At 48.4% G+C, this 26,294-nt stretch overlaps 1 protein-coding gene across 5 annotated transcripts in view; it reads left to right on the top strand.

The window, feature by feature from the left end:
* The window catches only part of ATN1 (atrophin 1), a 206,966-nt gene that overhangs the window by 133,015 nt on the left and 47,657 nt on the right, over positions 1-26,294 (top strand). For all 5 annotated transcript variants that reach the window (XR_014966892.1, XR_014966893.1, XR_014966891.1 and 2 more), the window contains exon 9: positions 25,924-26,107. Coding sequence is in view for 2 of the 5 variants with exons in the window: in XM_085619841.1 (XP_085475967.1) it covers positions 25,924-26,107 (184 nt within the window). In the remaining 3 variants the exon portion in view is untranslated. The remainder of the gene's footprint in view (positions 1-25,923; positions 26,108-26,294) is intronic.

The raw sequence follows: 26,294 nt of genomic DNA, 5'->3' as shown, positions 1-26,294 counted from the left end.
CTCCCCTGTGGGTCCTGCTGAACTGGAATTCGTTCCCCTTGCCTACAGCCCTAGATGGTGTGGGCATCCTACGCCGCAGACTCATGGAGAAACACTTACTCCTCTTTTAGGTAAGCTCGCATTCCCGACGCTTCGGTTGGGGGCTCGGTAAACTTTGAACCGGGAATATATATTTTTAGCGGTACGCACTCACGAGCGTGATTTTTTACCCCGTGTTTGAGCCTGCGTTGGATGGTCTTGGAGTGTGCTGGTTTGGCCTCTGCCTCCGTGCCCACCCGGCTCATGTTGCAGGGGCCCGACTTCCCTCCGCACACCCAGTGACAGCTGACGCTGTGTAAAATGCACGCATACCTTGTACACCGTGTGTTTATCTGCCTCCACCTCTGTCATGTCCGGAATGTCTGTTTCTTTGATACCTGGAGCGCTGTGCGGGGACAAGTATGCTCCGCCTTTGCCATGTTGTTCCGTAGTGTATGTTTCTGCGGTACCCGGTGCGCTGTGCGGGGACAAGTGTGCCCCGCCTTTGCCATGTCAGTGGCCTGCACCTTAAAAACATGCTTTTTTCCTTTGTCTTCTCTCTCTTCTCTTTTACATGTCATTTCCAAAGGGGGCATAACATACTGGTTTTTACACACACTACCTATGGAGGTAATCTAAACCGTCTTCCCCCCCTTCCCTTTAATAGCGAGAGGGCTAATATCACCCTACCCGCATTTTTTAGTCTGTGCACTATTCACATCTCACAACCACCACTGGTCCTGATGAAACGCCAAGGATCACTGTGACCACCCAAGGCGTGAAACATGTCGACCATCCTCCAAGTTATCCAGACACATAACGTCTCGACAGATAACTATTAACCTACGGGTTTTTTACTATACCAAGGATATCTCTTTATTAAATGATAACTTGTTTGGTATCCTTAGGCATTTTTAAATTCACATAGCACACACTCTTTGCACTGCTCACTTTGGTACTTCCCTTCCACATACCCGCATGCATCCATCGGCAGTTCTCTAAAAGATCTCCGCCAAAGAGACCCTTCGGGGGACCCGTAGGGCATTGCACCGCCGGCCCGACGAGGAGCAAACGCCCGATGATGAAGCATGACATCCTTCGGGGTGTGTGAGGGCAACAAGAGACAATAACGTGTCTCCCCTGTCACCCATAGTACCTAAACCCTGACCCAATCCTCTTCTTCTTCTGTCTCACCTCTATTTGCGGATGACGGTCGCTTCTTGACCTGATTCCCCTTGGAACAGTGCCTCTTTTGTGATTACAAGACCCTTACTATGATCCAGCAGATGTGCCACAAGACCCCACCCCTACAGGATCCCCAGACCCATGGGATGACTATAACAATCCGGACATCCCAGATGTCCCACAGGATGACCTTTACCCATCTAGGCCATCCCCACCAGAAGACTCGTTAGGTTTTCACCACCTACTACAGAGGGCGACACATTATCACGGGGTAAAGCAACATACTGACCCAGTGGAGGAAGATTTTCTCCTAGACACCTTCGATACTGCACATAGGTCTACTGCTATACTACCTATGCTAAAAGGAGTAATCAAACATGCACCGGAGGTTTTTAAAGACCCAGTCAGGGCTAGGGTCCTAAACCCACGTATAGAGAAAAAATATAAAGCCGACCCCACAGATCCTTCATACATTAAAGGCCCTGCACCACTGGATTCCTTAGTGGTATCTACAGCTAGGAAGCGTTCAAATTCTCAGGTGAAGCACCACCACCTGACAAAGAGTCCAAGCTCCTAGACGCGTCAGGGAAGCGCACTGCGTCACAAGCCGCCAATATATGGCGTATCGCCAACACGCAAGCGCTATTGGCCAGATACGACAGAGCGCATTATGATGAGTTAGAGACCATCATGCACCATCTCCCAGAGGCAAGACCAATATCGCCCGCTCTGCCACACCGCCTACCCAATGACTTTTCCCCCGCTCCCTCCAGACCATTCCACTCCGGTCGGGGGCAGAATACAAGATTTCCTTCACGCCTGCGAGACAATCACCTCAGACAGATGGGTGACCCAAATTATTCATTCAGGGTATTGCCTAGAATTAACATCTACCCCCCCCAAACATTCCACCCAGGCAACGCCCAATTTCTCAAGAACATGCCACGTTACTAAAACAGGTAGTCTCCCTCTTGCAAAAACAAGCCATAGAGCAAGTCCCCATCAATCAACAAAATTTAGGGGTCTACTCCCTGTACTTTCTGATTCCAAAAAGAGACGAGACTCTACGACCTATTCTAGATCTCAGACCTCTAAACACTTACATACATTCAGACCATTTTCACATGGTAACCCTTCAACATGTTCTTCCACTCCTCTCCCATAACGACTTTCTCACCACTCTGGACTTGAAAGACGCATACTTTCACATCCCAGTACACCATTGTTGGAAATCGGGCAACCGGGTTAGCGGTCACCAGGTTCCCAGCACAGTGGTAGCTTGGCTCGAGCGGTTGGGGATCAGGCACCGTGTTAAGCGTACGTCACACCCTCACAATAACCATGCGTTCATCCGTTCCAAAAACGACACTACACCGTAAAAATGATGGAAGACAAGATGAAAATATATATGTCTTTATCTTATTTTCTCTTAGTTGCAGGCTTCACATCATAAATACAATACAATAGGATTTTTCTTCAAAAGAGCAGGTCAAATAAATAATGCTACTTCGGAATTTCAATAAATAGGTTCAGGTCATCATTAAGCAAAGAATAAATAGGGTGCAATAGATACAGACGGCAAATAAATATAGTCAGACAATAAATACAGTGCAAGAATAAATTAGTGGAAGACAATAAATAAAGCACCTTCAATAAATAAGGTAAAGCAATCAATGACAATTTCAGATCAGATCACTTTCATGAGGTTACATTGCCCATACACAGCTTGTGGTCATTTGGATGGCATGGGGGTGTCCCACCTAGGTTGATCAAGGCTGGGCTTAAGCTGAGGCAGAACAAAGGTAATCTAAAGATCTGGCCCTCCAAACTACACAGCCCTTAATGGATGTTACTGCACCCGTCTCAGTTCACCCCTGGCACTCCCAGGCTGGTCCTAACACCCCTCTAACCCCTAGAATGGTCTTTTAGGGCTCCACGGGGCCTTAGACGCCCCTTCTACCACTTACTGTCCCTTCTTCGACAATCGGCTCCGCTCGGCGCCGTGTCGACGCCGTGTGGCGGCTCCGGATCGATGTCGCTGGGTGGCCTCGACTCGATGTCGCTGGGCGGCCTCGACTCGATGTCGCTGGGCGGCCTCGACTCGATGTCGCTGGGCAGTCTCGACTCGATGTCGCTGGGCGGTCTCGACTCGATGTCGCTGGGCGGTCTCGACTCGATGTCGCTGGGCGGTCTCGACTCGATGTTGCTGGGTGGTCTCGACTCGATGTCGCCTTCCGGCGTCGCAGGGACACGGTCTCCCCGCTTCCGGGTGTCTCCGGAGTGCGATCTCCACTCCCAACCTCCGGCGCGCTTCACCTCAGTTTCCGGCGACTCCGGTGGGCGGACTTCACTCCCCCGACGACGCCTCACCTCGACCTCAGGTGACTCCCTACTCGACCTCCGGCGCCTCTCCACGACCTCCGTCGGCGCCCTCACTCGACCTCTGACGGCTCCGGGTACGACGTCTGCTTTCTGTCAGCGCCGCTTCTCTACCTCAGGCCCCAGGTCTCCAGGCTTCTCGACGTCAGGACTCCAGGAGGATACCAACGAACAGGTCAGGAACTTGCTGTTCCTCCTCTTTAAGGCCTGTTCCAAATGTTCAGTTCCTTAAGATGGTTCTTCTGGTATTGGTCCCACACAGGGCTCTAGGCTGGGCTTGGTCAGTAGGGACTAGCATCAAGGGTGGGTTTCTGGACCCCACTCCAAGCACTGGTTTCCACCTCTGCTGCCTTACTCCGACCTCCTTCTATCTCTGTCCTCTCTCCTCTCCAGTCAGATGCCAACTGCCACTCTGAGATGGCCTCCCAACATTCTAAACTGCCTCCCACTGTCACAGGGTTCTAGAATGTTCCAGGAGGTTCTGGTGATGTCACAGGTGACAATGGATGGCCACCATCTTGTGTCTCAGGCCCTCAGACAGAAGTTCCAGGGGTAGGGAAAATGGCTCCCTGACCCTGCATCAACACTAAAAAGTCTGGTGGTTCCCAAAAAGGAAAAAAAATATAACAGGGTTTGAGGCAGAAGTGGGACAAAATAAATAATGATGAGGAGGGACCACCCAAAGGGCTGACAGGTCTAACAACCATGCTCACAGAAAGTACCTCAGATTTGTAGTGGACGGGCAACACTACCAGTTCAAGGTGCTCCCGTTCGGGGTCACAACAGCACCAAGGGTATTCACCAAGTGCCTAGCAGTAGTGGCGGCACACCTCAGAAGACAGCACATTCACGTCTTCCCATATTTGGACTACTGGCTAATGAAAGCCACGTCCTACGATCAATGTGTGCGCCACACCGCCGCTACAATCCAACTGCTTCACCAACTAGGTTTCACGGTGAACCACCAAAAGTCCCACCTGGTACCATCACACACAAAACAATACCTCGGTGCCACCATAGACACCTCAAAAGCCATATCCTATCCCAATCCTGCCAGGATTGCAAACATACAGGCTCTGCGTCAAAAATTCATACTTCAACACTCTCTCCCAGCAAGAGTGTTTATGCAACTGATAGGGATGATGGCCTCTTGCATTTTCATAATGCCCCATGCAAGACTCCAGATGCGTCCACTCCAAGAGTGTTTAGCGCGCCAGTGGAACCAGGCCCAGGGGCAACTAACAGATCTGGTGTTGGTGGACGGTCGCACCCATCGCTCTCTGCAGTGGTGGAACACCACAAACCTTTCCAGAGGTCGACCGTTCCTGGACCCAGTTCCACAAATAATCCTGACAACAGACGCATCGCTCTCCGGCTGGGGAGCTCATCTACTACACCTCACAGTGCAGGGCACATGGACGCCGCAACAAAAGTTACTCCACATCAATCATCTGGAGTTACTGGCAATCTTCCTAGCCCTAAAATCCTTCCAGACGCAGATTTCAGGCAAGCAGTCCTCATTCGCACAGACAACATGACTGCCATGTACTACATTCAAAAGCAGGGGGGCACACACTCTCCACAGCTCTCTCAATTAGCACAGAGCATATGGAGATGGGCAATTCCACAGAAAATCTTTCTCCTGGCCCAACACGTCCCAGGAGTCCAAAACACCGTGGCAGATCTGCTCAGCAGACAAACGCAACAGATTCACGAATGGGAACTTCACCCACAGGTTCTTCACCCGTTCTTTAGAAGTGGGGGCATCCACAGATAGACCTATTCGCCACCCACGAAAACAAAAAATGCCCAAGCTTCGCCGCCAGATATCCACACCCATTGTCCATAGGCAATGCGATATGGATGAACTGGTCAAACAAATTTGCATACGCTTTTCCACCTCTCCCACTAATTCCATTAGTGGTGCGAAAGCTACAACAGCATTCCCTAACACTGATCCTAGTAGCTCCAACATGGGCCAGACAACCATGGTACACCACACTGCTGGAACTCTCGGTAGTACCACACCAAAAGCTGCACCTCTCACCATGCCTCCTAACCCAGAACCATGGAGAGATCAGACACCCGGACCCAGCTCAGCTCAACCTTGCGATCTGGCTCCTGAGGTCCTAGAATTCGGATACTCTAACCTTCCCCCTGATTGCATGAATATTATCAGGGAAGCTAGACGCCCTACTACTAGGGCATGCTATGCTGCAAAGTGGAAAAGATTTGTTGTTTACTGCCACAACAACACAATCAACCCTCTAAATGTGTCCATACAGCACATCATAGGTTACTTGCTCCATCTACAAAGGTGCAACCTAGCATATACATCTATTCGGTTACACCTCACAGCAATTGCTGCTTACTTACAAAACAGGCAGCACCTATAACTTTTCAGGGTGCCTGCCATCAAAGCCTTTATGGAAGGCCTCAAAAGAGTAATTCCACCCAGAGTACCACCCTCACCTGTCTCCAGACCAGGATGATCAAGGGGACCCTTACTATGATCCAGCAGATGTGCCACAAGACCCCACCCCTACAGGATCCCCAGACCCATGGGATGACTATAACAATCCGGACATCCCAGATGTCCCACAGGATGACCTTTACCCATCTAGGCCATCCCCACCAGAAGACTCGTTAGGTTTTCACCACCTACTACAGAGGGCGACACATTATCACGGGGTAGAGCTACATACTGACCCAGTGGAGGAAGATTTTCTCCTAGACACCTTCGATACTGCACATAGGTCTACTGCTATACTACCTATGCTAAAAGGAGTAATCAAACATGCACCGGAGGTTTTTAAAGACCCAGTCAGGGCTAGGGTCCTAAACCCACGTATAGAGAAAAAATATAAAGCCGACCCCACAGATCCTTCATACATTAAAGGTCCTGCACCACTGGATTCCTTAGTGGTATCTACAGCTAGGAAGCGTTCAAATTCTCAGGCGAAGCACCACCACCTGACAAAGAGTCCAAGCTCCTAGACGCGTCAGGGAAGCGCACTGCGTCACAAGCCGCCAATATATGGCGTATCGCCAACACGCAAGCGCTATTGGCCAGATACGACAGAGCGCATTATGATGAGTTAGAGACCATCATGCACCATCTCCCTGAAAAATACAGAAAAAGGGCTAATGAATTGATCCAAGAGGGAAAAACTATAACTAATACCTCTATACGCTGTGCCCTAGATGCGGCAGATACAGCCTCCAGGGCCATAAACACCAGTGCCCTTCTCCGTCGCCACGCCTGGCTAAGAGTTTCAGGTTTTAAACCTGAGGTGCAAGCCTCCATATTGAATCACCCCTTCGATCAACAACATTTATTTGGTCCAAAAGTTGATGAAGCCCTCGAGAAGATGAAGAAAGATACTGATACGGCGAAATCCATGGGAGCCCTACAGTCACACACCCCTAGGCGCTCCTTTCGCCGCTCATCCTTTCGGGGCACGGGTAGAGGCTACTCCTCAGATAGCGCATCCACGTCATACAAATCCCCTCCTCAGTCTACCTTCACAAAGGGTTATCAAAGGGGCGGCTACAGAGGCAATAATAATAAAGGCAGAGGCAAGACCAATATCGCCCGCTCTGCCACACCGCCTGCCCAATGACTTTCCCCCGCTCCCTCCAGACCATTCCACTCCGGTCGGGGGCAGAATACAAGATTTCCTTCACGCCTGCGAGACAATCACCTCAGACAGATGGGTGACGCAAATTATTCATTCAGGGTATTGCCTAGAATTAACATCTACCCCCCCAAACATTCCACCCAGGCAATGCCCAATTTCTCAAGAACATGCCACGTCACTAAAACAGGAGGTAATCTCCCTCCTGCAAAAACAAGCCATAGAGCAAGTCCCCATCAATCAACAAAATTTAGGGGTCTACTCCCTGTACTTTCTGATTCCAAAAAGAGACAAGACTCTACGACCTATTCTAGATCTCAGACCTCTAAACACTTACATACATTCAGACCATTTTCACATGGTAACCCTTCAACATGTTCTTCCACTCCTCTCCCATAACGACTTTCTCACCACTCTGGATTTGAAAGACGCATACTTTCACATCCCAGTACACCATGCTCACAGAAAGTACCTCAGATTTGTAGTGGACGGGCAACACTACCAGTTCAAGGTGCTCCCGTTCGGGGTCACAACAGCACCAAGGGTATTCACCAAGTGCCTAGCAGTAGTGGCGGCACACCTCAGAAGACAGCACATTCACGTCTTCCCATATATGGACTACTGGCTAATGAAAGCCACGTCCTACGATCAATGTGTGCGCCACACCGCCGCTACAATCCAACTGCTTCACCAACTAGGTTTCACGGTGAACCACCAAAAGTCCCACCTGGTACCATCACACACAAAACAATACCTCGGTGCCACCATAGACACCTCAAAAGCCATAGCCTATCCCAATCCTGCCAGGATTGCAAACATACAGGCTCTGCGTCAAAAATTAATACTTCAACACTCTCTCCCAGCAAGAGTGTTTATGCAACTGATAGGGATGATGGCCTCTTGCATTTTCATAATGCCCCATGCAAGACTCCAGATGCGTCCACTCCAAGAGTGTTTAGCGTGCCAGTGGAACCAGGCCCAGGGGCAACTGACAGATCTGGTGTTGGTGGACGGTCGCACCCATCGCTCTCTGCAGTGGTGGAACACCACAAACCTTTCCAGAGGTCGACCGTTCCTGGACCCGGTTCCACAAATAATCCTGACAACAGACGCATCGCTCTCCGGCTGGGGAGCTCATCTACTACACCTCACAGTGCAGGGCACATGGACGCCGCAACAAAAGTTACTCCACATCAATCATCTGGAGTTACTGGCAATCTTCCTAGCCCTAAAATCCTTCCAGACGCAGATTTCAGGCAAGCAGTCCTCATTCGCACAGACAACATGACTGCCATGTACTACATTCAAAAGCAGGGGGGCACACACTCTCCACAGCTCTCTCAATTAGCACAGAGCATATGGAGATGGGCAATTCCACAGAAAATCTTTCTCCTGGCCCAACACGTCCCAGGAGTCCAAAACACCGTGGCAGATCTGCTCAGCAGACAAACGCAACAGATTCACGAATGGGAACTTCACCCACAGGTTCTTCACCCGTTCTTTAGAAGTGGGGGCATCCACAGATAGACCTATTCGCCACCCACGAAAACAAAAAATGCCCAAGCTTCGCCGCCAGATATCCACACCCATTGTCCATAGGCAATGCGATATGGATGAACTGGTCAAACAAATTTGCATACGCTTTTCCACCTCTCCCACTAATTCCATTAGTGGTGCGAAAGCTACAACAGCATTCCCTAACACTGATCCTAGTAGCTCCAACATGGGCCAGACAACCGTGGTACACCACACTGCTGGAACTCTCGGTAGTACCACACCAAAAGCTGCACCTCTCACCATGCCTCCTAACCCAGAACCATGGAGAGATCAGACACCCGGACCCAGCTCAGCTCAACCTTGCGATCTGGCTCCTGAGGTCCTAGAATTCGGATACTCTAACCTTCCCCCTGATTGCATGAATATTATCAGGGAAGCTAGACGCCCTACTACTAGGGCATGCTATGCTGCAAAGTGGAAAAGATTTGTTGTTTACTGCCACAACAACACAATCAACCCTCTAAATGTGTCCATACAGCACATCATAGGTTACTTGCTCCATCTACAAAGGTGCAACCTAGCATATACATCTATTCGGTTACACCTCACAGCAATTGCTGCTTACTTACAAAACAGGCAGCACCTATCACTTTTCATGGTGCCTGCCATCAAAGCCTTTATGGAAGGCCTCAAAAGAGTAATTCCACCCAGAGTACCACCCTCACCTGTCTGGAACTTAAATATAGTTCTCACAAGGCTAATGGGACCCCCTTTCGAACCATTACATAAATGTGAGCTGCAATTTCTCACATGGAAAACAGCATTTCTTGTGGCCATCACTTCCCTTAGAAGGGTTAGTGAAATACAAGCACTCACTATACAGGAACCTTTTCTCCAAATGCATCAGAACAAGGTTGTACTCCGCACCAACCCAAAATTTCTACCCAAAGTCATTTCTCCCTTCCATCTAAACCAGTCGGTAGAATTACCAGTCTTTTTCTCACAACCTCAAACCGTTGCGGAAAGGGCTTTACACACACTGGATGTTAAAAGGGCCTTACTTTACTACATCCAAAGAACACAACCTTTCAGAAAAACCAAAGAGCTATTTGTCTCTTTCTCTCCACCACATAAAGGCAACCCTATTTCTAAATCAGGGATAGCTAGGTGGATTGTAAAATGCATACAGATTTGCTACCACAAAGCAAAACGAACGCTATCTGTTCCCTCTAAAGCCCACTCTACAAGGAAGATAGGGGCTTCTATGGCTTTTCTAGGGAACATACCACTAGATGACATCTGCAAAGCAGCGACATGGTCAACACCGCACACTTTCACAAAACATTACTGTGTAGATGTGAAAACCAAGCAACAAGCTAGTGTGGGCCAGGCTGTACTAAAAACACTGTTCCAAACAACTGCAACGGATGCCGGTGGTCGCCGCTAGGGTTGGGAACTGCTATATAGTCTATGCAAAAGTGTGTAATCTGCAGCTCATATGCCTCGAACGGAATATGCTACTTACCAGTATGCATCTGTTCTTGGCATGTAGAGCTGCAGATCTACACACGCCCACCCGCCTCCCCGGCTACCTGTATCTGTTCCAGTCTATCTTATTTAGATACAACACACATGGGTTTCTTCACTGTTATTACTACGCTCCATCTTTCCCTGTTGGCGAAAAACAATCTGAGGATGGAGCCGAAGCCCATGCGCAATACGAACCAAGGGAGGAGTCACCGACCTCGTGACTTCCAAAGACTTTCCAAGAGGAAAAACAAACTGCAAACATCCGGGCCCAACACCAGATGGGGATCTATGCAAAAGTGTGTAGATCTGCAGCTCTACATGCCAAGAACAGATGCATACTGGTAAGTAGCATATTCCTTTACATGCCCTGGTTGTGTCAAATCTCCAAAGTCGTTTTTCCCATTTGGAAAGATGGTAGCCCCATTGAGTAACATTGGTTTACTATTACTAATTCTAATTAAGTGTTGCGTCCCAACGGAACTAGCCAGAAGGGGGTTTCAAAGTGTCAAATTAATAGCTACATTAAATCCAATGTACTGCTAAAGTCATATTTAACATAACTATTTTAGAAAAGTAGCCTTAAAAGCTTTACTTTTCTTAGTTGCCTAATAAGTCACTAGTAGCCTAATGTGATTAGCCCCGCAGCTTATAGCTGCCAGGCCTGCCCTATGATTAGATGTGAAGTGTTTTCAGGAATTACGAACAAAGGAGCCATCTGCTTGGAGGAGTTTTCCTTTCCTGTAGCAGGATGGCTGGGAAGGGGCTAGTGGGCTAATTAAACTTCGAATGCAAGTTACCCTTGGAAGAGCAGATGTCACCCCCTTTTTAGTTCTTGCCTGAGCGAGCGCACATGCGCTGCTCTGCGAGGCTTATTGTAAGGACTTCTAAATGGACTTCCAACTCCCACAGCTTTGCACGTGTTGGTTTTTTATACTGCTTCTCATTTGATTGGCCATTTGCGTAAGGCTTCCACAAAAGAAAGCACGCAAATGGCCAAAGGCTGGGGTATGTCCCGCCTTATCTTTAAATGTCCCCTCCCATAGCCTATGTGTCTCGGGAGCAAGCAGCGGCGCCATCTGTTTCCATTTATTGCGCCTGCGCTTGTTTACATTTGCCTGTCTCGCGGTCGCGTTAATTGGAAACGGATGGTGTTCACTTTTGGGCAGCCAGCGCTTGTGCCTGTAACAGACTAACCCGGACAACCCTGCCCCCCCCAACCCCTCTCCCGCCCCACTTCCCCTCGCCCCGTTAATGCTGCGACCCCTTGGTGCAGAAACAGTTTTCCCTCCCTGCGCGCTCCCACACTCACGCAGTGCATTGATGGTAATGTATGCAAGGAAACAGCCGAGACTCAGTGCCTTTTTGCAGCATTTCCAACTAGGCACGGCACCCGCCGCGCTTGTTCTCAATTGAGTTTGATTTGAGTTGTGATAATAAACTGAAAAGCATTACTGAATGTCTTAGTCTCGTACCCTACAGTGTTTTTGTCTTCCTCATAATGTTTACCCTTGTGCACAGCAATTGAGGCAATATTTCTTTGTCATGTTTGAGTCCCCAGTTGAATTTGAAGACCAAAGACAGGGCGCTGTGATTGGTATGCCATGGCCTCCTGTATCACACAGTAGTGTCACCATTTGCAATATTCCGTTACGAGAACAGGATTCCGCGGTTTTGTTTTTTCAGCCACACCAGTCCTTTGGCTCTTCCCCAACAGAATATCCTGCAAGGAAGCCTGTGAGATGCTTCATTGTATTCGCCCACCTGCAGGAGAACCTGTTATTTGCATTTCTATAAACCAGAAAAGCAGGAAGCCAGGAGGTCTCTCCTCTCATGGAAGCAGGTTGGGCACATGGCAGGCATGTCCCCGTGCAGCTGTGAAGCTCAGTTGTGAATCCAAGGGACTGACTGTTTAGGGAAAGCACCAGTCGAGAGCTGTTAGACTGTCTGCCATGTTAGAGAGGTACAACCTTGTCATCTTAGATTTATGTACCTTTTTACCTTCCCGGAAATTGATTGTGCTAAAGAGTGTTTTTAGCTCCCCCGGGCTCATACTTGTGATCATCCACCAAAAGCTGAACAAGAAGCCTAGACATAAAAAGCGACAGCCTGAGTGCTGAGAGTTCTTTCAAACTGCCCAGATCTATTTGTGTGCTGTGCATTACAACCGCGCAGAAGGGGCATGACTTGTTAGTGTGTAAGAGTTGCCAAAGCTTTACTGATTCATGAGTGTTGCAATCTTTTTTTCACAAGGATGTGTATGACCAGGGCTTTAAGTGGAATGAAAAAACTGGTGGGGTCTCTCACTGGGGCGTGGCCAATGTAAATAAGGGTGTGGCTTACAAACACGTAGGCTAAACATCTCTTCGCATTGTGTGCCGCCCGAGTTGTATTTGGCTGTTCGTCGTGTTCGCTATTGGCTTCTTCTCTACACTGTTTCCGTCATTGTATCCAGATATATGATACAACAAGTAACATCATACCTACAACACGTCAGGACTATTGACTTTGTCAATGGTTGTTAGTTGCATAAGACAAATGAGCAGCAACTATGGCTTGTGTATAATATTGAAAAAGCTTCCAGTTAAAGCCCTGGTGACACCACAACAATGTTGCTACTCCTGAGTTTCAAAAAGAGAAGGGAAATCCAGAGAGAAAATGACACTCTTTAAAGGATTTTCCTTCCCCTACAACGCTCACCTGGCATGACATCACGCCGTAACTTCTAGTGAGAAGTGGGCAGTGTGAGCAGCGCACATGATTTGCTTGCTGTCACTGCAGTCCGGAAATAACGGACCGCCTGTGCCAGGGCGCAAAACAGAGCCCGATAGAGACCATTTTTGAGACCCCCCTTTAAAAAACTGCCGGTGCTCCGCACCGGTGAGACCCGTCCCACTTAAAGCCCTGTGTGTGATAGCTCTACGGATCTCTCCCTGCAGGCTGCAAAGCTCGTCCTGTGCTGTAGTAACTGAGATCTGTTTTGCGCTGTGCTGCCATTGGTATGACCTCAGGTGCCATTACGCACCAGCCTTACCTAATAGAGCAGTGTATAAGGAAGTACATCCGGTTTCCACAAGGCCCATGTCACATAGCTGACAGATCACTTCTGGCTCTGCCTCCCAAGTCTGTTTGTGCTGGCCCCTTGTAATCTCCGGCTGTTGATTGCAGACACTGTATGTGATTTCAGTTGTCTGTCTTTTGTGTTACTGACTGGGTCATATTGTGCTAGAAATAAGTCTCTCTTCTATTTAGCGTTCTGTGGAATTCCCCTTCCCTGTGTGACTGTCGCTGTTCTCTAGCGCTTTATATCTTATTTGAGCCTAAGACTCCGCTCCGGGTGTCTGTTTCTAGGAAACGTGTGGGTCAACCACTGGGGTGTGTAATTGTAATAACTTAACTTCGAATCTCCCTTAGGTTGTTGTACTTACAAGTCCTCCAAGTTGTTATTTTCTAACCGGAAAGGCTAGTTCTGTAGTAGGGGATCTCTGTGTATAGTCATAATCTAGTGAATAGTCCCGCCCATGTGCGCGGACCCCGGAGCAATAAAAATAATCTCTTAAGGTGTCAAATCATGCAAACTTGCATCCACCTTTAAGAGAGAATTTAATTTAAAGACAGATAATGCAGCCTATACCCACAGGCTACACTGTCCAGTACTTCAACTAGAATTCCTCCAACATCCACAAACAGCACTGCCTGTCCAGCTTTTCTCCACACAGGAAAAAACCCTGCCTCTACCAGCAAAAGCCTCTGGAATGATAGAGAGGAAGGAATGGACAGACAAGCCCCATAGGCTGCCATTATGTGGCTGAGAACAGGATACTGTGCCTTTAAGAAAACTTTCCAGATTTCCAGAACCTTCCCAGTATCCCAGAATGCACAGCAGGTCCCTTCTACCTTCAGTTCTTTTTTCCGGCTCCTGCTAGCAGGACCCTGGAGCATTAGCTCTTCATTTTTTGAGCTTTTATTCATTTTTAGTGATTTTTTTTTCTGGATTTTGAAGTTTCACTCGACGTCTTTGGCCTTTTTCTACATTCTGCTGTGGTTTTTTAGCAGAATTTCTGCAGTTGTCTTGCCTCTATACAAGGGCTTTGACTGCGGTAGGAGATAAAGGCCACAGCTGAAGCTCACAGAGTTTGTCTTCTGTGCTTGCCTGTGTCTTCTGTCTTTGACACCTGTCTAGGCATCTTCTTCAGCCTCTGGGTAAGGAGAGGGTAGCTCCTCTACCACGTCCCATGCTGTGGTCAGCATCGAGGACGGTGACGTCGAGAGCAGGTATGACACCGAAGGCTCTCCGTCGCCCCAAGAAAAAGCCCACGTCAAGGAGGGCTTGACGTCGAGGGCTTGACGTCGAGGGCTTGACGTAGATGCATGACGTCGATGCATGACGTCGATGCATGACGTCGCTGCATGACGTCGATGCATGACGTTGCTGCATGACGTCGATGCTATGACGTCGACGCTTGACGTCGACGCTTGAGGTCAACTTCGGCGATGCTTGACGTCGACGGCGATGCTTGACGTCGACGGCGATGCTTGACGTCGACGGCGATGCTTGACGTCGACGGCGATGCTTGGCGTCGACGGCGATGCTTGGCGTCGACGGCGATGCTTGACGTCGACGGCGATGCTTGACGTCGACGGCGATGCTTGACGTCGACGGCGATGCTTGACGTCGACGGCGATGCTTGACGTCGACGGCGATGCTTGACGTCGACGGCGACGCCGATGCTTGACGGCGGCGCCGATGCTTGACGGCGGCGCCGATGCTTGACGGCGGCGCCGATGCTTGACGTCGACGCCGATGCTTGACGACGACGCCGATGCTTGACGTCGACGCCGATGCTTGACGTCGACGCCGATGCTTGACGTCGACGGCGATGCTTGACGTCGACGGCGATGCTTGACGTCGACGGCGATGCTTGACGTCGATGCGACGCTTGGCGTCGATGCTTGACGTCGAGGCGCAGCGCAGTGAAGTGAGAGTCGACACCGCTGTGGTGGTGACGTCGCAGTGATGGTGATGTCATGGGGAGGTCCCGTTCTGGACCTCGCTCCGTAGGGAGCCTATCATCATAGGCGGGGACTTCGTTTTCCCGGCAACGTCGACTCTCGACGCTGAGCTGGGGTTGGACGCAGAGGAACCCTTCGGAGTCGGGGGCTACTTATACGTGGTCCGCTCAGAAGCGAGGGACTTTGGTCCCTTCGCTTAGTTGGGAGTGTCTGCGTACCGGCTCACCATCTAGGTCGCCTCCTGCTCCGCCCCCACGGGTGATACCACGGGGATGCCGCAGAATTCTCTCCGGCTCATCTCCCATTCTCCGAGGGGCCTGTGGCTCCTCAGCCGGCATCGGTCCCATGGACTCCGCTGTCTTCCATAAGATCCCGTCGTCACCGTTATGGAAGGTCTCGGGTCAGGCATGCCAGGGATGCATCTTACGTGAGTAGGGAGAGGGGCTCTCCTGCTCTTACGAATTTCCCCCTTAGCGGGTTGTTCACTGGTGTGTGATTCTTGACTTCCAGTAAAGGAAATTTCGTATGCGGTCACCGGCCAGTGGATTCTGGCTTCGGAGCGGCCTGTATAGTTGACATCAGTGATGCGTAAGACTCTACAGATGAAACCTCTTGCTGGGCCGTTGTGCTAAATGTGAGGTCCTTCCCCAAAGGGTGGATCTCCTGCCCAGAGACAGGGATAGTCTAGAGGGCATGATGGGATATCTTCTTCGGCTCTGCAGCAGATATTTCGCTTCAGGCGAAACCTGGGCGTCGCCATGGTTTTGTTCTACGGCGACATACTTGTCTTTGTCTGACATCTCTGAAGCCTGCGGCACAGCAGGGTGTTTCTAATCTCCCGCTCTCTGCCACAACTCTTGTGCTCCCATGCGGATAGCGAGGTGGCCCGCATGAAGGCCGAGGCAGAGGCTTTGAAGGCTGTAGGTGGGGAGGGGCATGGAGAACGGCTTAAGGCCGCCTGCCCTCTCCAGCGGCGTTATGCCTCCCAGATTTTGTTTCTGCGGTCTCGGGCCGCCATTGAATCATTCAGGTGCTGAATGTCGTGCGACTCTTCCTGTTCTCCTCCAGCCCCTCCAACTCAATCGCGCTAGATGCGCGAGTTGTAGAAGGAGGCCACCACCCTCTTCCAGTAAAGGAAGATAGGATCGGCTCCTCGGGGACGGAATGGAATGGGATGGTACTCGCTGTTCCTTCTAGTGTGCAAAGGAGACATGACCGAGTTTGGACCCGTGTTCGGCGGGCGACAAGCCGACTCGTGGGGTCAAAGAGTAATAAATTCCGGTGGAGGTCCCTGCATTAGATTTCCCCTCAACGTCATCAGGGAGACGTACTATGCGCATTAGATCTGGAGGCCACAGATTCTCACGTACCCCTGGCGGGGAAATTATCGCGAGTTCCTGCTTTTCACAGTGGGCAACGACCATTATCTTTGCGTTGTGCCTCCTTTCGGCCTGAAGCCAACACCTCGGAATCATCCATACGCAAGGACGTAGTGGCTGCGCATATGAGAGTAACAGTGTCTTTGTCTATCCGTTTCTGGACGTCTGGTTGATCAAGGCAGCTACTTTCAGGTAGCGCGCCTGCATTTCACTCGGACTTTCTCTCTCTTACTTCGTTTGGGCCGCCGCACCAACCTCACGAGGTCTGTCTTGGCTCAACAACTGTGTGTCCTTCGGAGGGGAGACACTCTTCGATCCTTCGGAAGGCTCGAGTTCTCATAATCATGCCCTCCCCTACGGTGGGGCCGGTCTCGCCTCTGACGATTGGTTGATCAAGGCAAACTCCTTCTCGGAAGCACAAGCGCACTTCCAGAAGACGTGCGTTCTCTTGAACAAGCTGGGGTTGCACATCGACGTGTCCAAGTCTGTCCCGTCGCCGGTCCAGGGCATACAGTACGTGGGGGCCTCCATCTCTACGCTGTCAGTAAGCGTGTCTCCTTCGGAGGAGGGACGAGTGTCACTCCTTCGGAAGACTCAGGCCCCTATGACCGCTCCATCGACAACAGTGAGGAAGGTGTCTTCGCTGCTGGGATCGATGGCGTCATGTATCTTCCTCACACATGGCTGCACATGAGGCCACTGCTGGAGGGCTTGGAGGATCGGTGGGATCAGAGGACAGGTTTCTTGGGACGACAAGATACGGCTGTCGCTACATGCTCTTCAGTCTCTGAAGTGGTGGTGTTCGGTGGAAAACCTCCTCTGGGGGTTCCCTGCCACAAGGTCATTCCCACGAAAAGTGTCGTGACGGATGCGTCTCTCCAAGGCTGGGGAGCGCATTCCGGGGACTAGCAGATTCAGGGAACGTGGTCCCCGTTGGAGTCGACGTACCACATCAATTTCCTGGAACTCAGAGCTGTCTTCCTGGCACTGAAGGCCTTCCTGCCGTCTTTCCAGACCAACTCGCTGCTGATACGGACGGACAATACAACCACTATGTATTACCTCAACAAGCGGGGGGGGTCGGGATCGCGTACTCTGTCGCAGGAGGCGCAGGCGATCTGGCACTGGCTTCTGGCCCGAGGGCTGACGATTACGGCCACGCATCTGCCAGGGGTGCGGAATGCTCAGGCGGAAGCACTGAGCAGGCTGCTTCAGGAAAACCACGAATGGGTCATAAACGACGAAGTACTAGGAGAAGTCTTCGCAAGGTGGGGGACTCCAGACGTAGATCTGTTCGCCACCGCCGAAACCAGCAAATGCCGAGACTTCGCATCCAGGTACTACCAGCGGGGGACGCTGGGGAATGCGCTATGGATCGATTGGTCGAACTGCTTTCTGTACGCTTTTCCACCCATTCCCCTGATTCCGGCGGTGCTCATCAAGCTGTCCCAGTCCAGGGCGCGGATGATCCTGATCGCCCCGGAGTGGCCCAGGCAGTGGTGGTTCATGGACCTTCTTCACCGGTCTCTCCTTCCTCACATGCGGTTGCCGTGCAGGCCGGACCTTCTCACGAAGTTCGGGGGGCGGATGGTGCACCCCAACCTCTCGTCTTTGAGTTTGGCGGCATGGCTCCTGAAATAGTGCAATATGGCCATCTGAATCTACCAGACGATTGTATGGACATTCTGAAGGAGTCTAAGCGACCTTCCACTAGGACATCCTATGCTTACAAGTGGAAGAGGTTCTGTATCTGGTGTAAGTCCAAGAACTTTGATCCGACAACATGTAAGGAAGATGTCATCCTTCCATACCTTTTACATCTGGCGCAGTCTGGCCTTAATTTCCATTCCATTAAGGTTCATCTGACTGCTTTGACTGCTTACAGGAAATGCCCTTCACAGACTTCCTTCTTTCAGATCCCTGTGGTCAAGGATTTTTTGGAAGGCTTGAAGAAAGTGTTTCCTCCCGTCAGACTTCCCTCGCCTTCCTGGGACTTGAATGTGGTGCTGTCCAGACTGATGAAGGAGCCTTTTGAACCCATTCACAAGGCTTCATTGCAGCACCCATCCTGGAAGGCGGCGTTCCTAGTGGCCATTACATCGGCCCGCAGGGTGAGTGAACTTCAGGCATTATGTTGTCAAGAACCTTATACTGTATTTCATGCTGCTAAGGTTGTGATGCGTACTCACCCTAAATTTCTTCCTAAGGTTATCTCTGATTTTCATGTCAACCAGACCATAACTTTACCTACGTTCTTTCAGAATCCCTCTTCGCCAGCGGAAAGGTCTCTCCATTCCCTGGATGTTCGGAGGGTGTTGAAATTTTATCTGGATAAGACCAAGGATATTCGTAGGTCTGACCAATTGTTTGTTAATTATGGCTCAGTCAGGACTGGTCTTGCGACCTCTAAGCAGTCCATTTCTCGGTGGATTGTGTCCTGCATACAATTGTGTTATCAAAAGGCTAATAAGACCTTAGGGGGTAAACCTAAGGCTCATTCCACCAGGGGCAAAGCTGCCACGACGGCTTTGCTGCGAAATGTTCCGATTGCGGAAATCTGCAAGGCGGCCACTTGGAAGTCGGTCCATACCTTTGCTGCGCATTATTGTCTGGACACGGATGCCAGGGCAGATGCTCAGGTTGGGCAGGCTTCGCTGCGGAATTTGTTCGCACAGTAGTGGTAGTGTCTTGTGTGTGTTCTCCACCGCTTTTGTGTGGGGATGGGCTTGCCATTCTATTCACTAGATTATGACTATACACAGAGATCCCCTACTACAGAAGGAGTAGTTTCTTTTCTGTAACTCCAGTTCTGTAGTAGGGGTATCTCTGTGATAGTCATAAGCGCCCGCCCTCCTCCCCGGTGGAGAGATAATTCTTCATGTGAGGAATGCTACAGGTCTGGCGTGCTACGCCTTCAAAAAGAACTGAAGGTAGAAGGGACCTGCTGTGCATTCTGGGATACTGGGAAGGTTCTGGAAATCTGGAAAGTTTTCTTAAAGGCACAGTATCCTGTTCTCAGCCACATAATGGCAGCCTATGGGGCTTGTCTGTCCATTCCTTCCTCTCTATCATTCCAGAGGCTTTTGCTGGTAGAGGCAGGGTTTTTTCCTGTGTGGAGAAAAGCTGGACAGGCAGTGCTGTTTGTGGATGTTGGAGGAATTCTAGTTGAAGTACTGGACAGTGTAGCCTGTGGGTATAGGCTGCATTATCTGTCTTTAAATTAAATTCTCTCTTAAAGGTGGATGCAGGTTTGCATGATTTGACACCTTAAGAGATTATTTTTATTGCTCCGGGGTCCGCGCACATGGGCGGGACTATTCACTAGATTATGACTATCACAGAGATACCCCTACTACAGAACTGGAGTTACAGAAAAGAAACTACTCCTTCCTCTTGCAGTGGAGTGCTCTTGTCCCTGTATCACATTCTACAACTTGGATTCAAAGGCATCAATTTGACAAGATGGCGGTATTCAGGAAATATTTCAAGGCTTCAAAACTGCCGAGAGCCCGTCTTGTATGTCAAAAGGGCTCTTCACAACTGCTGATAAGTGTTTCTGAATGTGTCCACTCTCTGCAAGTGAACTGTTTTTTATCTTCCCATACTGGATAAATCTTGAGCCGGGTGTTTATGAATCTCGGTAATAGCTTGCCGTAAACCAGCAGCTCTCCTTTCAGCAGATAAACAAAGCCACTGACCAGAAGAAAGCAAGCATTGGCATAGCCAATAGGTCTCGCCTTTGGGACCTTATAAGTGTTTAGCCATGCAACAATTGATGTGGTTGCACCAAGGATATTGTGCTGGATAACTAAACACTTATAAGGTCCCAAAGGCGAGACCTATTGGCTATGCCAATGCTTGTTCTTTTTTGGCCAGCCTGCTAAATTGCATGGTAATTAGATTAGGTGTTATCCTGAAGAGGAAGTGTAGTCCTAAGGTAGCAACCCAGCAGGTTGCAGCTCAACAACCCAAAACATTTCTAAGTCCCATTGTAGAGTATTTCAGCGGGACGAACACGAGGAGCAAACCACCAACTTTGAGCCCTTCAGATCAGATCATGAAGGCCGTTCTCTCCCTCGACGAGAACATTTTTCAAGAAAAAGACAAAATCCGAAGGTAAAGATTTGACTAGGAAGAACCTGGTCCCTGTCTCTGACCGGTGCTAGATGGCAGTCAGCCTTAATTTTTTACTTTGACCCAGTCTAGCGCAACCAGATGTCAGAGGTTGGCTCTTTGTTGTTTTTGACGCTAGATTAAGTTTCTAAGCTAAATTCTTATGAAAATCTTTTTTCCGGTTCCCTACAATAGATTTTTATTGTTTTGGTGTCATTTTAAAGATTACAATTTATACTATTTTTGTAAATTGGAGTCGGATTTTTATTCTGTTATATTGCTTATTTTTTAGTGTTCTGCTGTTAACTACTTTCCACATGTTTCTCCTAAGTTAAGCCTGACTGCTCTGTCCCAAGTTACCAATGGTTGAACTAAGGTTTAATTTCTTGAGTCCTAACTGCATATTATAGTAAATTGAGGCATTATTACTTGATGAGGTCTCACAACCCCATCAACTAATAACCCATTTTCCTACATTGGCCCATTCCATGGATCCTCCACCTTAGACGGGTACACCTTTATTATCTATTCTAAAGGTGATGAATCTGCACTTGAAAGTATCTATCTGTCAGAGTGTAATGAGGGCGTCACCCCATATGTCCGCGCAGCACTACTGTCTTGATCACTAGGTCCGGCGGGAAGGGCACTTTGTCCGCTCGGTCCCGTCACATTTTCTGCTATGAGCCATTCTACAGACCCACCACATGGGAAGTTACTTCTTTGGTATCTATTGACAAGGGTAGGAGTATGTGATTAGACAGATCCATCGTAGGCACAAGTTACCTTCAGTAATGCTCTTTCTGGTGGATACTCAGCTAACCGCAGATTCCTCACTACCGCCCGTCCTTCCCGTTCTGTGGAATGGACTTTTCACCAACCTTAAGAAGATTCCAGACTAGAAATCTGTGCACTGTCTTTTCTGATCAGTTAATAATCTCCACATCCTTCAATGCAGACAATCAATAAAGAAACTGATGTCCGTACGCAAGAGTAGGGCCTATAGGTTGCTCTAGGGTCATGGCATGACATAGCTTACATGGAGCTGCAGATATGTATGCGGGAGCAGTGCTGCGAAAAATCACCAGATCCTTTCTCATGCCTGGTGTTTTTCACAAGATGAGGGATCTGAGATTAGAGTATCCACCACAAAGAGAATTACCGAAGATGAGTAACTTGTTCATTTGCACTAGATGCAGCGCATACAGCCAGCAGGCAGATATGCACCAGTGCCACCCTTAGGAGACATGCCTAGCTAAGGCCTTGTATAAGAGGTATTGTGCCAATATTTAGTGGACCTAATAGCTTGGATGTGGTGGGTATGATTATACCTGTGAGCGTGTGACTGAAATCAAAAGTGTGAAGTTGAGTGTAGAGACACAAAAAAGATTTCTCCCAGAGGACGCTTTTGTTGGAAATATCTTATATAAGAGGTTCCGGCATCCATAATTATTATGATTTTTATGAGGGAAACCTGTTTGGAGCTGTGGTTGATGACTCCCAACAAAAAGAAAAGCATAATGGCACAGCAAACACCATGGGAGCCTACAGTTCAGAGAGTCCTTTAAAAGATCAGCTACATCTATATGGGCGTGGAGAGAATTTTCAACTTCACATCCAACAGACCACATTGTCGCTACAAGCATTCCCCCGCAGTGGTGCTATCCCACAACTCTAAGGCAGCTCTTTCAAAACGAGGCCGGGAGAAGAAGACAGACCCTGCTACCCCCCTACCAAGAGGATCAATCCTTCTGTAAAATAGCTTTCACATAAATCATCTCTGACTTCTAACACATTTAGAGGGCAGTATAGGATTTTTCCTCCAGGAGTGGAGAGAAATTACCTGTGACGTATACATACACTTTATTGGGTAACAAAACTGACTATCGAATAACCAACAAAGGATAAGAGCTTGCAAACAAGAACTACTTCTATTGCAACAGGAAATGAAGACCTCATACAAAAAAGGAATAATAAAGGATGTACCAAGGAAAGAACCCAAACACGAGTGGACTCTGTATACTTCCATATGGGCAAACCAGACTTGACACTGAAGCGCATTATAGACCTCAGATTTTTTAACACGTTCGTCAAAAGACAAAAGTTCAACGTGACCTTTAGGATGGCTACTTCCACATCCCGATTAAAAACAGATTCAACAAATACCTCAGGTTTTTGGTAAACAGTTTGCATTTCCAACTTATAGTGCGCCGCCCAGAGGATATTTCCAAAATATCTTGCAGTGGACTTGAGAAAGCAAGGGATATATGCATCCTTCTACCTGGATGACTGGCTGGAAAAGAGAAATCTGCTGACACTATGCCAAAAAACACGCAGACAATGATGCAATGCTACACAAACTGGAGTTCTCCCTAAACTCACATAATTCATCCACAGTTCCCACGCGAGAGAAGGCCTAGTTAGCAGCTACACAATACTTTGTGAGAACCGTAGCATTCCTGATATAAGGGGGGGATTTTGAAATGGATACAGTAAACTCCCCTCCACCAGAAGGGACAGTCTGACAGGGAGAACAGCGTAGAGTATGTTGAGCATGATGGCCTTTTGCATACCACTAATTAATTTCTCCAGACTGCACGAGATCACTCTAGAAAGGGCTCCAGAACCAATGGACACAATCAATGGGGGAATGGAAAGAGCTAGTGGTTATCACAGAGAGGGTAAAAATGGAAATACAATGGTGGAAGGTAGAACACATCACAATAGGCAGACCTTTCAACTAGCTGTTCCCCTGTGACCATTACAACACTTGCATCCCACACGAAATTGGGTGCACACTTGGGGAAACTGAGGAAAAGGGGTAATGGACCCATTAAGAAGTGAAACCCATAAACGTGCTAGAACTCAAAACACCCTTTCTGGCATTGAATGCCTTCCGCATGCATATTGAGCGGGTGACAGTTTAGATCCAAACAAATAACAAATTAGCGATTTCTTACTAAATAACAAGGTTGAATGTCCTATGCAAACTGGCACAGGAAATACAGAAATGTTGAATGTAAAGAAACGTAACCGTAGTAGCCATACACTTGCTAGGCCTGCAAAAGGTAGTAGAAGACCAGCAGGTACCTCACACGAGTGGAAACTCAAACAGGAGGTAGTGCAGGAAATGTTCGTGAGAGGGGGACACCACCAATAGACCTGTTTGCAAAATAAGCAAGAGCAAAATGCCAGAATTTCTCCTCGAGGTATCCACATCACGCATCCCAGGAGAATGCCCTATTGATACACTGGTTAGGGAAATTTGCATACACTTGTCCCACAGTTCCACAGATACCGCTTATCATAAGTGCAAACAGACAACCATGATAGTGATACACATAGCCCCGCAGTGGTCCGGGCAAAAATAGTTTACAGACCTAGCAGAGAGAGCACTTGGCAGAATTATAAAGTTATCTTCCCTGCAGAACTTGCAAACAATACAGTATGGGCAGGTATGGCATCCGGAGCCAGACAGCCTCAGCCTAGCAATATAACTTCTGAGGTCCTAGAATTCAGACACCTTTCCCAAGGATACCGTGAAGTTCTGAGGAAGACTAGGAGACGAACAACATGCACATGTAATACAGCCAAGTGAAATAGATTCATCCACTGGAATATAAACGCGAGATTGACTCACAACCTAATAGGATATACTGCAATAATTAGGTACTTAATGCACCTTTGAAATGAAAGACTTTCATACACATTCATAAAGTTACAGCTGTCTATTGTTGCATGCACCAGAGGCACTATAGGAAAGAGTTCATTTACCATACCAGCTTCAAAAGATTCCTAAAATGGGTTAAAAGGGTAGCAAAGTCAAGGTCAGCACCCCTGCGGAAAGTTAACTTAGTACTATCAAAAGCTACTGATGGCACCATTTTAGCCCAGGCACAAAGCAGGCCTCAAATATTTATTATTGAAGACAGCATTCCTGACTGTATTACACTGTGTCAGTGAGTTACAAGCACTCGCAATACAAAGACCGTACCTAAAAATACACAAAACAATGGTAATCATGAAGACAACACCACAATCCCTACTAAATATCATATTATCACATTTCCACACTAAGCAATACAGTTGTCAGCATTTTTCCAGAAATTGAAAATACAGGTAACAAAAAATCCCTTCAAACACTAAGTCAGGTGAAAAATAATGCATTGCCTGTAAAAAGCAATACAGTGCAAGAAACTGTAATCAATTCTTCATCTCACTTGCACCAGCAAACATGGAGTTTCCCAGTCATAAAAGGGAACCTCACAAGATGGGTAGTGTACATCATACAAACACGCTACGGATCAGAAGAGATCAGTGTTGCAAAATGAAAGGGTTACTTACCGGTAACAAAAAAAGCTTTTTGCTGCTCAAAGAATTCTCTGGATCCGCCCGCCTCCACATAGAAGATGTGAGAGTTTAAACAAGAGGTGAGAAAACAGTACATAAGTATAAAATAAAATGAAAAGCCAAAAACAGTACAGGTCACCAGAAAAGAGTAAAAAAGAATCTGAAGATGGCTCGCATGCACTGAGGCTTTGTGGGCGTACATCTGACATAACAGGGTGGCTATAACAACCTACTGGGTGAATCCCCCAAAAATGGCGACAGTTCCAGGACTCAACCACTAGATGGCGGAATAACGCAAATCATGTGAATCCAGAAAGTTCTTCAAGCTGAAGCTTTTGTGTTTCTATATATATTTCTATCCTTACCTATTTTTCGTTCTCATTTGTATCTTCCGTTTCTTTCTTTCTTTGCTCCGTTAGTGTCGGTATCTATCCATGTTGATCCCTTACTTGTTCTCCTTTTTTCTCCTTTTCTATTTTCTCCTTCTTAGTTCTTCTCCAGTACTTCTGTCTCTATCTACTTCATCTTTCCTTAAATATGTCTCTCACCATGTCCCTCTCACTCCTCAATCTCTGCATCTTCCTGTCTTCACCTCTCTTCTCTCTGAAGACTGACTCCTTCCACCTTTAAACCTAACCGAACTATGCTTCCTTCACTTATTTCATTATTCTATTTTTTCCCATTCAATCCTGTCTTCTCTACCCTATCCATGGTCTTGATGCATTACTTCTTTCCCTCCATGGTGTACCTCGATTGCTTATTGTTCCATTTGTTCCGATATTTATATTGCCTCTTTCTCTGACTCTGTGTGCTTCTTTCTCCGACAGCAACTCCATATCGTGATCTGCCTGGCTCGCTCGCAGCCCCAATGTCAGCGGCCCACCAGCTACAGGCCATGCACGCCCAGTCAGCCGAGCTCCAACGCCTTGCTCTGGAGCAGCAGCAGCAGTGGTTGCATGCCCACCACCCTCTGCATGGCGTGCCTCTCTCTGGGCAGGAGGACTATTACAGGTAACACTGCTTCTCCCAAATCTCTGTGTGTACCATCTAATCGCCTCCTTCCTTTCTCAGGTACGTCTTAAAATATGAACATGTTCAAAAACAAAATGTTCGAGGCATATGAGCTGCAGATTACACACTATGCATAGATTGCCATCTGGTGTTGGGTCCGGATGTTTGCACTTGTTTTTGTCCTGGA

Source organism: Triturus cristatus, chromosome 7, assembly GCF_964204655.1.
Source record: "Triturus cristatus chromosome 7, aTriCri1.1, whole genome shotgun sequence".
Classification (NCBI taxonomy): domain Eukaryota; kingdom Metazoa; phylum Chordata; class Amphibia; order Caudata; family Salamandridae; genus Triturus; species Triturus cristatus.
The sequence above is the reverse complement of the archived record's forward strand: the minus strand, read 5'-3'. Positions and strand labels throughout refer to the sequence as shown.